The sequence below is a fragment of the Heterocephalus glaber genome, unplaced genomic scaffold, assembly GCF_053883595.1.
Source record: "Heterocephalus glaber isolate CG9 unplaced genomic scaffold, H.glaber_assembly_v1.0 deba00000347, whole genome shotgun sequence".
Classification (NCBI taxonomy): domain Eukaryota; kingdom Metazoa; phylum Chordata; class Mammalia; order Rodentia; family Bathyergidae; genus Heterocephalus; species Heterocephalus glaber.
In genome coordinates, this window is record NW_028258143.1 from 6491955 (window position 1) to 6506873 (window position 14919).

Sequence of the window (14919 nt, forward strand, 5' to 3'; positions counted from 1 at the left end):
TTTACATTAAGTGTTAAGAGTGTTAGGTTTATTTTGGGGTTTTCATGGTTTCTAAATTACAATTTAAATCACCATTCTCCACTCCTAGTACAAGTTTGACATAGGCACAAATAACTAAATCCAACTTTTATGTAGAGCATTTTTACATGTTTATTACAAATATGAATTTGAACATAGTGTTCAAGCTTTTACATTACCTAATTAAAACATTTTTTTTTTAACCAAAAAAAAAAAAGAGTGTTAGGTTTTATTGAAAACAGCTCTGGCCTTTTTTTCCTCCTACATCATCCATTGACATTGACATTACTTAAAAATACAGGAACACTTGGAGGAGCGAGCTGAGGATATAGGCAAGAAGGAATTAGATTGTCATTATTTTACCACAGAATATTTAAAAAATCACGTGAAACTATGCTTACCTAAAACTGTATGTTACCTGAAGGTTAAACACAGAGGTCTAATTAAAGACTTAAAGTGTATAGCTTACATTTTTAAGTAGACAACTTTTGATTTGTAGGTATATACTTAGCAAAAGTAGTCTCTATTATAGAAAAGAAGGATTGACGGGATGTAAACTTCTTCTGAACCGATAATGTTTCTATTGCCTTGTTCTTTATAAATTAAAATTTTTTCTGAGGTACATTATAATTGTTTAATGTTATGGAAACAATGTCTTACTTATTCCTTTTAGATATATTTGATCTTCCCAAGAAAATCATATAAACAAGAGTTGATAAACTTTTGAACATTCTAAAAAAAACAAACTATGTCCAAAATGGTTATGTTGGATCTGGTGAAATTTAATATCAGTATGTCAGGCTATATTTGTAGTTCATAGAAAATTTAAGATCTCTGTTTTGTTCCTAATTAACATAAATCCTACATATGCATCAAACTGACTCAATTTAACCTAACTTATTTAAAGAAATGCACAGGATAATTGTGTTTCACAAGTAGATTCCAAATTTAAGAAATTAGGAAAAATATACATGTAAGTATAGTATTTCTATTTTTCCTTAACATCTAAACATTCTTAAGGGTCATAGAATATAGAAGCAAATAATTTTGCTTATTTTTAATAGACATTGTCAAGCTTACACTAATGTTTTTACTCTTAGGGGAAATTTTAATTTATTATTACAATTTGTATTTTTATTTAGTTTAATGTTTTGGACCAACTGGAATGAACAGCATCCGAGCATCATGAGATCTACCCTGACAGGGAAGAATGCTCAAGTGGTGGTCAGCTCAGACATTCTGACTCCAAATGGGCTCACCATTGACCACCGTGCAGAGAAGCTGTACTTCTCTGATGGCAGCTTAGGAAAAATTGAAAGGTGTGAATATGATGGATCCCAGAGACATGTAAGTTGATTGAGATTTTTCTACAATAGAGTTTTATACAACGATCCAACTGAAAATATATGTTTTATACTTTTCTAAAATGTATTTACAAAGGAATTTCAAAGTAGCCATGGTTGAACCAGTCTAATTGAATAACTATTCAATGCAAGGAAAAAATTCCTGTGGATAGTATTTTGGCAACCTTCAAGTGCATTTTCTGTCATAGAAACATATTATCTTTCCTAAACAGTTTTGTTTTGTTTTGAGATGGGTCTCACTATGTAGTTCAGGCTGACCTGGAACTCCTGGCGATCCTCCTTCCTCAACCTCCTGAGTGCTGGGATTATACCACAACCAGCTTATAAACTTTATTCTGGACAGACAAGAACGCATTTTCTTTTTGTTATTAATTAAACTGGAATTTTTGAGTGATTTACACATGCTTCATTGTTATTTTTTATATATGAAATGAAACTGGTTACTTGCTTGAGGATAAAATAAGAAAAGAATGAAATGTTCATCGGTGTTTGAGTTCTCAAGGCAACCTTAAAAGCTCTGAAGAGAGGAGAATGGGATACTTTTCACAGTCAGGCCAATCTTACTTGCTTATCTCCCTGGCTTGCAAATGGAGCATTAGTGAGAGTCTTTTTCCTATCTTTGGAAAATCCTGACTGGAAGTATAGAAAGCCTGAGGAATGGATCAATTCCAGACCTCTCCCTTTATCCTGTGAGGAGCAGCAGCTTTGGAGACTAAAAAAGCCCAGGGTTCAGAAGAGTTAGAGTGGGTTTGTTGGTTTGTTACATACCGTAGAAAGTCTTACGTGCCCTACACACCCTAGTGACTGCTGGAAATGTCTTCTGCTGCACTGAGGAAGGTCTGAGATGTGAGACAAATATCTTCCTGAAGGATCAAACAGTAAATATTGGAAATTTCATAGACATATGGTCTCTTCATCACTGCAGTGTCTTAGAGTGCCAAAGAAAAGAGCAAGAATCTGTAAAAGAATAGAAATGACAGTGTACAGGGAAAGCTTCATCTACAGAAACAGATGACCCACCCATAGGCCATAGACTGCTGACTCCTAATCTATGTGGTTAAGCAAAGTGTTTAATTCAATTGAAGGGGTGTGTGTGTGTGTGTGTGTGTGAATTTCTAAAGGAAGCAGCCCATTGATTTACATTCAAGTACAGGACATTAACCTCACTATGTAGGGGCTAATTTGAGTGGCATTGTCACAGGAGGATGCAATGTTTAAGCAACATTGAAATAATGGGTTTAGATTTGATGAGATGCAATTTTTGCTGAAGGCAATAACCTTGATCAAAAAATTATAGGCCTAAATTCTTGGCCTACCTTTTCCAAATAATGATCATTTGACCTTGAGCAAATTACTTAATCTTTATAAACTTTAGTTTTCTGTTACGCATTTCTTCACCTAACTTTCGGAATTTTTATTAGGACATAGTACAAAAGTATGTTAGTATAGAAAACCGCAATGAACCTACTGAATATAGTGTCAAAATCTGAATGAACTTACTGTGTTTATAAAATCATAAATGTGGTGCTATTTTCTCTTCTGTCTCAATATGCAAAATGCTTTTATATCTCTTCATGAAAATCATTCACTGATGTCAACTTATTTTTGAATCTATCTATTCTACTCCACTCCTATTTTCCTGGTTGTCCAGCAAGAAAACGGCACTAGTATTTTTAATTAACAGAAAATACTTGATAATATTCATGCGGCACAGGTGTGATGTGTCCTATGTAAGTGTAAACATATGTAAGGATCAAGGGAGAGTATTTATATATGTGTCACCTCAAACATTTGACGTGTCTTTGTGGTAAATACATACAGAAATCTTCTGTTCTAGTTATTTAAAAATATATAATAAAATATTGGTAAAGGTATCTTACTGTGCCATACCTTTATCCTTCTATCAAGACGTAATTTTGTACTCACTGATCAATTCTCCATATTCTCTCTCCCTCCTATCTTTCACAGTCTCTACACTTCATTTCAGCCTTTTTTAGATTTCAAAACTGAGTGAGATAATACAGTATTTGTCTTTCTAATGTCTGGTTTATTTCTCCTAACATAATGTCCTCTAGGCATATCTATGCTGCTACAAATGCAAGATTGTCAGCATTTTTATGGGTATATAGAATTGCATTGTGATATATGTACCACATATTATCTATTCGTTTATTGTTGGAAATTTAAACAGATTCCGCATCTTGGTTGTTGTGAATAGTGTACTGGAGTAAACGTGGGGCGGGGGGCAGATTTTTCTTGGGACATAATGATTTCATATCCTCGGGATAAATACCTATGAGTAAGATTTTTAGATAATGTGGTAGTTCCATTTTTAATTATTTTCGGAACCTCCATATTCTTTTCCATAATGGCTGCGCTCATTTACATTCCCCGAAAGAGTAGAAATAGTTCCTGTTTGTTAACATGCCAGTATTTGCTATTTTTGTCCTTTTGCTAATAGCCATTGAATTGAAGTGAGATATCTTATTATTGTTTTGATTTGCAATTCCTTGATGATTAGTGATGCTGAAAAAGTTTTTATATACTTCTTTGTCATCTATATATGTCCTCTTCTGACAAGTATCTTCATGATTTTTGCCAATTTTCTTTGTACTTTTTCTGCTTTTCTTCCTCTTCCTCTTTTTCTTTCTTTCTTTCTTTCTTTCCTTTCTTTCTTTCTTCTTTCTTTCTTTCTCTCTCTCTTTCTTTCTTTCCCTCTTTCTCTTCTTTCTTTCTTTCTTTCTTTCTTTCTTTCTTTCTTTCTTTCTTTCTTTCTTTCTTTCTTGGAGTTGAGTTCCTTTTATATTCCACTATTAACATTTGTCACAAACAAAGATTGCAAATATCTTATCACATTCTGTAGTTTTGTTGTTTCTTTGATTGTGAAGAAACTTTAATTTCATGTAATTCCATTTTTGCTCTTGTGTATGCTTCTGAATTCTGATCCAATAACTCCTTGTCTCTAGAAATATAATGAAATATTTTCATTGTATTTTATTCTTATAGTTTCATATTTCAGCTGTTAACATTCAATCCTTTAATCTTTAATTCATTTTGTGTTGATTTGTATGTGGTGAGAAATAAGGCTTTCATTTCATTTTTCTGTATTTGTGTGCCCAACTTTCCCAGCACCATTTATTGAAAAGACTTTCCTTTCTCTAATATGTATTCTTGATGACTCTGTTGAAAATCAGTTGGCTCTAAGTTTGAGGATTCGTTTTTTTCTACTTTTTTCATATTTTTATGTTCATTTTTATAACAATATCATATATCATACTTTTATGATTACTAAACCTCTGTAGTGTAACTGGAAATCATAAAGTGCAGTGCCTCCAGCTTTGAGTATTAAGAGGCTTTGGTAATTCTGTGGAAGAACATCCCAAGTATTTCCATAGGGTTGCATCGAATCTATATATTCCCTTGGTTATAAACATTTTAACAATATTAATTATTTCAACCCATGAATGCAGAATACCTTTCTATTTGTGGTTTATTCAACATTTTATGTGTTTTATAAATTTCATTTTAAAGATTCTTCACCTCCGTAGTTAAATATATTGCTAAGTAATTTTTGTAACTATTATCATTGTGGTTGTTTTCTTGCTTTCTTTTTTAGATAGTACTTCTGGTATATAAAAACTCTACTTGTTTTTGTATGTTCATTTTGTATACTGCAACATTCCACAGTTCTTTGATTGAGTCTTTAGAGTTTTTTTTTATATAAGATCATGCCATCTTCAAATGGGCCAACTTAATTTCATTCTTTCCAATGTCGATATAACTTTATTTTCTTCTCTTACATAATTTCTATAGTTAAGACCCCCCAATACTATATGAAATGTCTTCTTTTATATCTTTGAAAAAATTGTTATCAGCTTGAGATACATTTCTTGTATGCCTAGGTTTTTGGAGTCATTATTATGAAGAAATATTTAATTTTATCAAATGATTTTTTTTCATTTTATCAAATGATTTTTTTTCTATCTATTAAGATGATCATCATGTGTTTTCTTCCTCAACTCCATTAATGTGACATATCAAGGTTGATTTGCATATGCTGTACCATCATTACCTCTCTAGAATGAATTGCACACAACCATAGTAAATGATTATTTTAATGTGTTGAAGAATTCAGTTTGCTGAGGATTTTGGCATTCATGTTCATCAGGAATATTGACATGTATATTCATTTATTGTTGCACTCTTTTATTGTTTTGGTATCAGGGTAATGCTGGCTTCTTCAATGAGTTTGGAAGAATTCCCTCCTTTTCAACTTTGTGGAGCACTTTGGAGATAGTTGACATTAATTCTTCTCTAAGTGTTTGTTAGAATTCAGCAATGAATCCTTCATACACTAAGCTTTTCTTTCATGGAAGTCTTTATATTACTGATTCAATCTCATTACTACTTTTTAGTCTATTCAGAGTTTATATTTCTTTACTATTCAATTTTAGTAAGTTTTGTGTGTCCAAGAATTTACTAATTTCTTCTCTTTTCTAATCTTTGATGTACAGTTTTTCATAATATAACAATATTGAGAATAATGAAACTATTATGAATACTCAACTACTAATAGACATTAGTATCAGTTGTAATATCTAGTTTTTCATCCCTGATTTTATATATTTCAGTTGTCTCTTTTATCATTGTTAGTCTAGTAAAAATTTTGTCATTGTCTTTATTTTTCAAAACCAGTTCTTTGTGTTACTGATCTCAGAATCCATTACCTTCTTGTATCCATCTAGATTACCTCATCTTTATTGCCATATGAGTTAATCTAAGGGAAAGGTATATTGTTGTTTAAGGAAATGCACAGCAGATTTTAAGTCTTTAATATTTTTCAACATTATTCTACAGACTTTTGACATTTTTAAACATTTAAAACCTTATCTTAATGAATTTTAAAATATTTAAGTGTTATATCATCTTATTAATCATCATACTAGTTAATCCTAATGGTGCTGGAGATAGCAGGCTAAACATTTCATATTTCATGTTAGTGTCAAGGTCCTCCCATGTGGCAGTCATTATGATGATTGTCCCCACTTTACTGATGAGAATAATGAGGTGTGAAGAGATTTAGTAGCTTCCAAGGAACACATATACATGTATGTGACAGAAAACAAAGTTGTATCCCTGGCAGATTCACTCTAGAATCTGTTCTTAAAAGCACATATCCTACTTAAAAGCATTTTCATTTAGAAAAATTGGCACAAATGAATACACAGCTGTTTCTATATGCCTTGCAACCACAAATAAATCGTTCTTTGTGCCTCTCATTTCTTTAATATGTTATGCATTTTTTACACTATTTTTTTTTTTTACTGAAGATAAAACTATGTTTAATGAATTCAGAAGTTCTTCTGGTTTACTTAAAAAGGGAAGATTTGCTTCATTGAAAAGTAGGTCCATAGCATGTCAACACATATCACATTATGTTGACACACACTTTAAGCACCTTCTTGAAAGCAAGATAGAAAAGAGCATCCATCTTAAAGTGATTAACTACCCCCTTTAAAACTTCCCACTCATAAAAACATAAATCATCTAATGATTTCTAATATAAACACAAATGCAGGGCTGGGAATTTAGCTCAGTGGCACCACACCTGCCTCACAAGCACAAGGTCCTGAGTTCGAGCTCTGGTATCAAACAAACAAACAAACAAACCAAAAAACCCCCCACAAAAAACCAAAAAAAACCCCCACAAAAAACCAAAAAAAACCCCCTCAAACCACACAAATGCAGTGTTTTTTAACTTTGTGAAAACTTCTAGAAAACATTGTGAATTCAAAGAATTGGAAGTGTTTCCTGCTCTTAAATATAGTTAAGTAGATAAAATATATATTCATTCAAAAATGTTAATATAAATAATTGATATTTCTGTTATAATGATCAATATTTGATTCTAAATATTAAATTCAAAATAGAATTAATTTTATGAATTTCAATCCCCACTCTTTCCTTCAGCAATAAATTCATTCACAGGATAATCTTTCATAATTCAACACCCACTGTTACACAAGCTTGGCGAGAATAGACAATACACCTGGACATCATAATGTTTATACAATCCAGATGAATTTCATTTCCTATGTAAAAGGAAATCTTGTTCATTTGTTTGAGTTCATTCCAGCTGCTATAACAAAATACCACTCCTATTTTGTTCTTGAGAAAGAGAAACTATACTAATAAGTATATATATAAATAAGTTTGTAAAATTCACAGAATGAATTAAATTTTTACATTTTGAATTGCATTGTATAAGGTACCACAGAAATATGAAGGATAAAATATATAATGTAACAAGAATGATATTTAAGGTGTAGAAAGTAGTTATGAAGATTTAAATATTTGTGAGAGATTTAAAATGCCATGAAATATAAGAAGAGATACAAAACATTAACTATATATAAAGTCAGAAAGGCTGAAGCAGTAAAATAAGACAGAGTGGGCAGGGAAATTACAATTTCAGAAAATAATATTTCCATTGCATAATTGTATATTCCTTTCTTTCTTTCTTTCTTTCTCTTTCTTTCTTTCTTTCTCTTTCTTTCTTTCTTAATTCTGGATGAGGCAGGCGATAGTAGAAGGCAAATTCAAGAGTAGAGTGATCAGACTTCCCCAGGGGAGTGGACAGATTACAAAGAAACTAGAGATTCTAATCTAGAATATTTGAGAAAGTGCACCTTCAATTGAAAGGAGGTGAGTTACATTTAAGTTAATTGATAGCATGATATCTTTGGGATTTTTGTAAATTTAACACTGAAAATATCTACTCATCTTTTTAGTAATACAATTTTAATGATACTGTGAAACTTCAGGGATCTGAATTCTGAAATTGACTTAATATGTTTTGAAGCCCAGAAAAGTGAATATTCTGAAAACATACCTTTGTAGATGTCATAGTTTTGACCAATGTACCTTAGAGGAGCTTGTTTTCTTTAAAATATCTGCAGAAATTAAACTGTAGCCAAGTACCTTTGCAAAACAATGGCTTAACCTGTATCTGATGGGTATAACATGCCTTGCATTATATTTAAAAGGTGTTGGTGTTCTCATGTATGTTATGGGTCTTCCAAAAGGAACACAGTATGTGGCTTTATTCTGATCAGCAAACCATTTTTTTAAAATGTTGTACAGTTGGTTTATGTTTTTAGAAATTTGTAAATGCTGACCATTTACTTAGAAATCACTTAGTTTATCATAGTAACATTATAGAATCTGTTATTAATCAGCAGGTCAGAGTAATAGATTCACTCATACAACAAAAATGTTTAAAGATGTGTTTTTAAAAATATATTTAAAAATTTTAGTTATCTGAAATTTAAATGCTCATTCATATGACTCATACATCTATGAAACTCAGAACTATAATTTATTATTTCATTTTGTCTTACAGAGTGGTCAAAATAATATACAAGTCTACATAGTTTAAATCAGAGTTGTATTGATAAAAATGTAATAACTGGCTGGGTTTTTCACATTTTAACAATATATTAATTTGTGTTTTAATTCATTACTTAAATAATTATATTGGAACACATTATTTAGTGATATACAACTGAATATTCTTAGGTAATGTATTATAAAGGCAAAAAAAACCACACAATGATTTCGTTCTGTCTCATTTTTATTTCAGTTCTGTATGAGTCACTCCTGTTCCAGTAGCTGAAAGAGTAACTAATCTCAATAGGGGCTAAGACAGCATGATCATAGCCTTTTTCCCTGCAGTTACCCTGCAAGTGTTAATTGTTTCTTGGAAGGTGTCTGCCACCTGAGTGACACAACCCTCCCAAAGACATGTTTGTGTTCCTAGAAATTGAAATGACTGTTTCTAACATCTGACATTATTTTAAAACTTTCTCCAAAGTTGTTTTCAGAGATCCTTCTCAGGCAGAAAGGCTAAATCCTAAGACATCTTTAGAAAGAGAAAAATGTGCGAAATACCAGGTATCTTAGATAAACACATTATGATGACAGAAAATCTTTTGAATAAGAAGAGAATTCATTCAAAAACAAATGTATTATTTTAAGTAACATATAATGCTGTATTTTAATATCTCCTAATATTTACTTTCTATTTTTATATTATTCTATAAAAGAAGGTAAAAATCAATTACTTTGTATCTATCTATCTGCTTTTATCTATCTGTCTTTTATCTTTCTAATATATATATATGTATGTATATATATAGTCATGCAAGCTACTCTTTTTTGATAATATAATTTTAAGAATACTATGAATCTTTCATGGGCCTGAAGTCTGAATCTTATGAAACAGATTTTGTGCACAGAAAGTGAATTTTCTGACAATGTAAGGTTGAATAGCCACATAAAAGCTATTCTCTGTCACTAAATGAAATAGCAGACTGGTTTCAATTTTTTTAAAATTAAAATATTTGGATTAAAAATTTTTAATATAAAATCAAAAATATTATGGGCAGTCACTGAAACTTCAATGAACTGAGATCCTTTGTAAACTTAACTGTCATGATCCAGTGTTGTTCCACAGATTAGAAAGTTGAGGATTTAAAAATTACGTTAATTTCCTATCTTCCTATGTCTAATGTTTAATGCCAAAAATGCTTCTAAAATACCTATTAGATGCAGTGTCTTTTGTTAAATTATAAAAAGTTTTATAACACCTCCATACTTACTGTATAATTAAATTTTTATATATAACTTTATATTCTCTCCAAACTTGATTTAATACCTAAACTGTAACATGAAGATACATTGTTGTGTATAATAAAATAGAGCATATCCCAATATATAAATTCCCTAAAGTAGGTAATGAAACATAACATAATGGTCACATATTTTAATGTATGCATAGAATCATCATGAATGTGACAACTATGAAAACAGACTCAGATCAAGTGTGTTGTACTGGATGCTCAATTTCTAAAAGTGAAATTCTTGAGCTATGTGATTTTCAAAGTTGAAGATGAGTTTGTGCAAATGTTGTATACAAAATGCAACAAAATCATTCCTTATTTTATTATGAAGCTGTGTTTCTTGAATAATGTATAAATCTCTGTAAAAGCCTTATATATAAATTTATAAGTGAGTTAAATTTTATTTTATTTATTTATTATTATTATTATTTTTTTTGGTACCGGGATCGAACTCAGGTCCTTGAGCTTGCAAGGGAAGCAGCGGAACCACTGAGGTAAATCCCTAGCTCCTGAGTTAAATTTTAGATGCAGATCATTATAAATAGATTTGTAAGGCAAGTTAAAATTGGCCTGATTCTCAGACAATTCTTTGTATAGATCTTTCTTGCGAATTACAGGACATCATTTTCACTTCACTGACCACAAAATTACCTAGCCATGGCTCCCGTTTCACTTTGTGGCAATCAAGTTAAAACACTGGGAGTATTTTTCCAAACTTAGAAGGAATGGCACTGCTTCCATTGAGAACCATCAAGATAGGTAACTTTTAAAAATGGACACATGGAGATAGGTCTTCTAATCGCATCCTTCTACTCTTTTTAGAATATCTCAAGCACATTGGATGCTAGGCCTATCAACAGCTACACTGGCCACAGACAAGAATAGTACCTCGCTGTTAGTAGAATATCTCTGTGGACTTTAGTTCCAACTAATGAATCGATGGAATACAAACTTAATTTTTACTTAATAGACATTGTAATCGGCTATATAAAAATAGCCCATTGACTATTAAGTTCTGAAGGGGTGCTGGAAACTCAGGGTTTTTTGACTCAGGTGTTTTCCAGTTCTCTAAATTTGAGAAACCATTTAGTATTTGGATTATTATATCGAATATTGATTGCAGTATATTTTAAGTATCCTTGAAAATCAAGTTATTCAAATTATAATCAGTCCTGAATAACTTTCTAAACTTTAAGAACTATAAATGATTATATAGAAATGAGATAAAAAATAATAAAACAATAGAATTCTATGAATAAATTAAAAATGATTATTAAAATATATTCAGGCTGTTGGGAAGTTTTAGTGTGTAACAAGTGAAAAAATAAAGCAAATACAGATTAGACATGTAGAAAGTATTTATTCCATGAAAAAATGAATATTATTGTCTTAGTGTGCTCAGGTCGCCATAACAAAATATGACAGGCTGAGCAGTTATAGCATAGAAATTTCTCACAGTTTGAGGCTGGAAGCCTGGGGTTAGAGTGCTTTGGGATCAGGCTTTTGCTCTCTTTCTGATTGACACGTAACATCTTTCTGCTCTGCCTTTGCATAACTTTGACTGGGGGTGTTCACAGAGGGATAACAGTAGAGGAGAAAGAGACAAGAGAGCAACAAAGACAGAGACAGAGACAGATATTGACACAGACACACACACACACACAAACACCGGCACAGACTCAGAGAATGAAATAAATGAATCTTTTCTCCCCTTGCGATAAAGCCACAAATTCTATCAGATAAGGAACTGACCCCTTGGCATCATTTAGCCTTCAAAACTTCCCTAAAGTCCCTATCTTCAAAGAAAATGCACCAGGGATTAGACATCTAGCATGAATTTGGGGAGGACACAACTTAATCCATAGCAATTATAAACCAAATTCCATGGGGGAAAATAAAAGCACCTCTTTGTACATAAAAAGTAATTTTTCCAACAAAATAAATCACCCAAATTACCAATCGATATCTTGGATTGTGGAATTATAAGTGATTTATTTTTGCATGTCTGTACTTTTAAAACAGATAACAAATACTAAGTGGAGGAAAATAATTTTGTTTACATTTATGAATGTTTTAAATTAAATTTTAACCTTTATGTGTGTTAACTGTAGATTCAAATGAAGTTTTAAGAAATGATACAGAAAGACCCTTTACACAGTTTTCCCCACTGACTACATCTTGCAATTTGGTAGTCAGAATATAGATATTGATATGGCAAAACCAGAACAATTCCATCATTACAAGGGTTCCTCTTGTTGCTTCTTTTCATAACTGCTTTCCTGAAGTTCCATCTCTTTCTTGGTCACAGGCAACCCCTCTATTCTCATTGTGTTGTAATTTCAAGAAGTTCTTTAATGTGTTATTGTAGCATATTACCCTTTGCAATTGATCTGTTATTTTCAGCACAGTTCTCTGGAAATTCATTCAAATTGGTACATGCATGAATAGTCTCTTTCTTAGCAGTATTCCATCAGTCTATGAACCTGCCCTTATGACACATTTAAAGTTTATTAGTTCCTTAAACGCTGTGTCTCCAAATACAGTCACATTAAGGATTAGAGCTTCAACATGAATCTTTTGAAGAATGTAAGAGTCCATGGCAATTTACATCCTTATGTATGAATTTACCACAATCTTTTTAACCATTCACTTGTTGAAGCTGATCACAATAATTTACATTTTGGGCCTATAATAAATAAAATTGCCATAAACATTACATACAAGTTTTTCCCTGAACAAAATTCTTCATTGTCTTTTTTGTTTTTTCATGTTTTTAGAGCAAAAATTTTTAAATTTAATAAAATCCTTTTATCTAGATTTTCTTTTACGTTCTTTGCTTATTAAAATTAAGAATTCTTTGTCTAGTCCTAAATCTCAGATATTTTATTTTATTTTCATAAACATTTTGTAGTTTTACATTTGCTATGACTTAGATGTAAAATGCCGGTCAGTAGTCTCACATGTTCCTCCGTGAGGCCTGATTGGAAGGGCAAAGTCACTGGGGCTGACCCGGAAGTGTATGTTCTCCTGGCCAGTGCTTCCTTCTCACTGCTTTCTGGCCGCCATGGGTTGAGCTTCAGGCCTGAACTATGCTCTTCTATCATGCCAGTTCTGCTTGGAGCCAACTGACTTTGGACTGAACCTGCTTTGGGAACTATGATTCATGCAGATTTTTAAAAGGAAGCCTGGGAGGATAGACAGTGAGTTCCTGGGAGGATAGACAATGAGTCCCTGGGAGGGTGACATCTGAAGTTGTGAGAGGAAAGCCAAAGGTACTGTGGAGAACACAGAAGTTAAGACATTCCAGAAAAGTGCAGTCTGCTGAGGAAAACTGGATGCTGAAAGAGCCAGCCTGTGTGAAGAGGCTGTTTTGGTTGCAACCAATAAACCATGGGGGGCAGGACTGCCATACACTTTTGAATTCACATCTCACCACAACCTGTCCCAAGTGCTGAACCTATAAATACTGGATTTAGTTTTTGCCTTGCTGAGTTTATGCGATTCTTTGGTCCAATTCCTTTCTATTCCTGTATTCTCCCCTTTTAGAATGGGAATATTTACTCTGTGCCAATATTTGTTGAAAATATTTAAATTTTTTTTTTGATTTTTGAGGGTCTCACACCTAAGAGCTTGCCTCATATCTTAGAGGAGATTTTGGACTTGAACTTCTGAGCAGTCTTGGAACTATCAAGACTTTGTTGACTCTTAGAGGTGGACTAAATTCATTCTGCATAATGAGATGGACATGGGTCTCCTGGGGGCCAGGGATGGAATGCTATGTGTTAGATCTAAAATATTCCCTAAATGTTTTATGTGTTCAGAAGTGGAACCTAGCTGGGAGAAGGAGGTCCCTGGGAATGCAACTTGGAAAGGCATATTTTTGTTCCAGTCTCCTCCTCTCTCTCTACTTCGGTGCTTTTCTTCTTCTATCAGCTGTGCTCTGCCAGGCCCTGGACTGAACTTACTGGAAACTGTGAGCCAAATAAACTTCTTATTTTAAGGATTGGGTACTGAGTATTTTGTTCCAATGATGGAAAAATGACTAATGCATGTTTATGTTCATGACCCATTTGATTTCATTTTTTCATATACTCAGAATCTTAGGTTAATGTCTTATTTGTACTTAGGAATACACATCTTTTCTCACTTCATCTTTGTTAAGAAGCATTTGGACACATTTATATGTGTTTATTTCTAGGTTTGTGTTCTGTTTTACTTTTTTAAGGATTTACCCCTCTGCCAATACCACCCTGTTTTGATTACTAGCTATATAATATGTTTTGAAATGATAGATTTATTCCTTCCACTTTATTCTACATTTTCAAAATTGTTTTAGCTATTATAGTTCATTTTTCTTTCCTTACATGGACCAGAATAATCTGTACATATCTATGAAACATTTTTGATATATCTGTAGTGATTTCAAGTGTATTTCTTTCTAATGTATAGCTTTTTCAGTGATTTGTTTTAGGTGTTAGACTACACATAACTCGACAGTATACTGGTACTGTCATTTTATCAGTTTGACTGAAGTTTAGATATTTTGTATCCATCAATGTGTTTACTTAGTTTCTCTTTCTTCTAACATAATTGTGTTAAATTATTTCATCTGCAAACATTAAAACACACAGGGTTAGTTTTTTTTTTCAATCATCAAACTTAGAAAATTTAGGACAAGAATAAAAACCCACTTGATCATATTTATTCTTTCTTTCTTTTTGACTTTTCAAAGTTTCTGCTTTTATCACTTCCTTCCTCTTCACTCTAGAAAACTTTCAAACTATTTTTCTATGGAGGGTCTGCTGGTAATTCTTCTAGTTAAATTTTGTCTGAGATACTCTTCATTTCCCCATGGG

The 14919-nt window shown here is 32.1% G+C and overlaps 1 protein-coding gene across 11 annotated transcripts in view; it reads left to right on the top strand.

Moving 5' to 3' along the window:
• Lrp1b (LDL receptor related protein 1B) overlaps positions 1 to 14919 on the top strand; it is a 1848437-nt gene that overhangs the window by 1481870 nt on the left and 351648 nt on the right. For all 11 annotated transcript variants that reach the window (XR_015445151.1, XM_087195526.1, XM_087195530.1 and 8 more), the window contains one exon: positions 1161 to 1365. Coding sequence is in view for 10 of the 11 variants with exons in the window: in XM_087195526.1 (XP_087051652.1) it covers positions 1161 to 1365 (205 nt within the window). In the remaining variant the exon portion in view is untranslated. The remainder of the gene's footprint in view (positions 1 to 1160; positions 1366 to 14919) is intronic.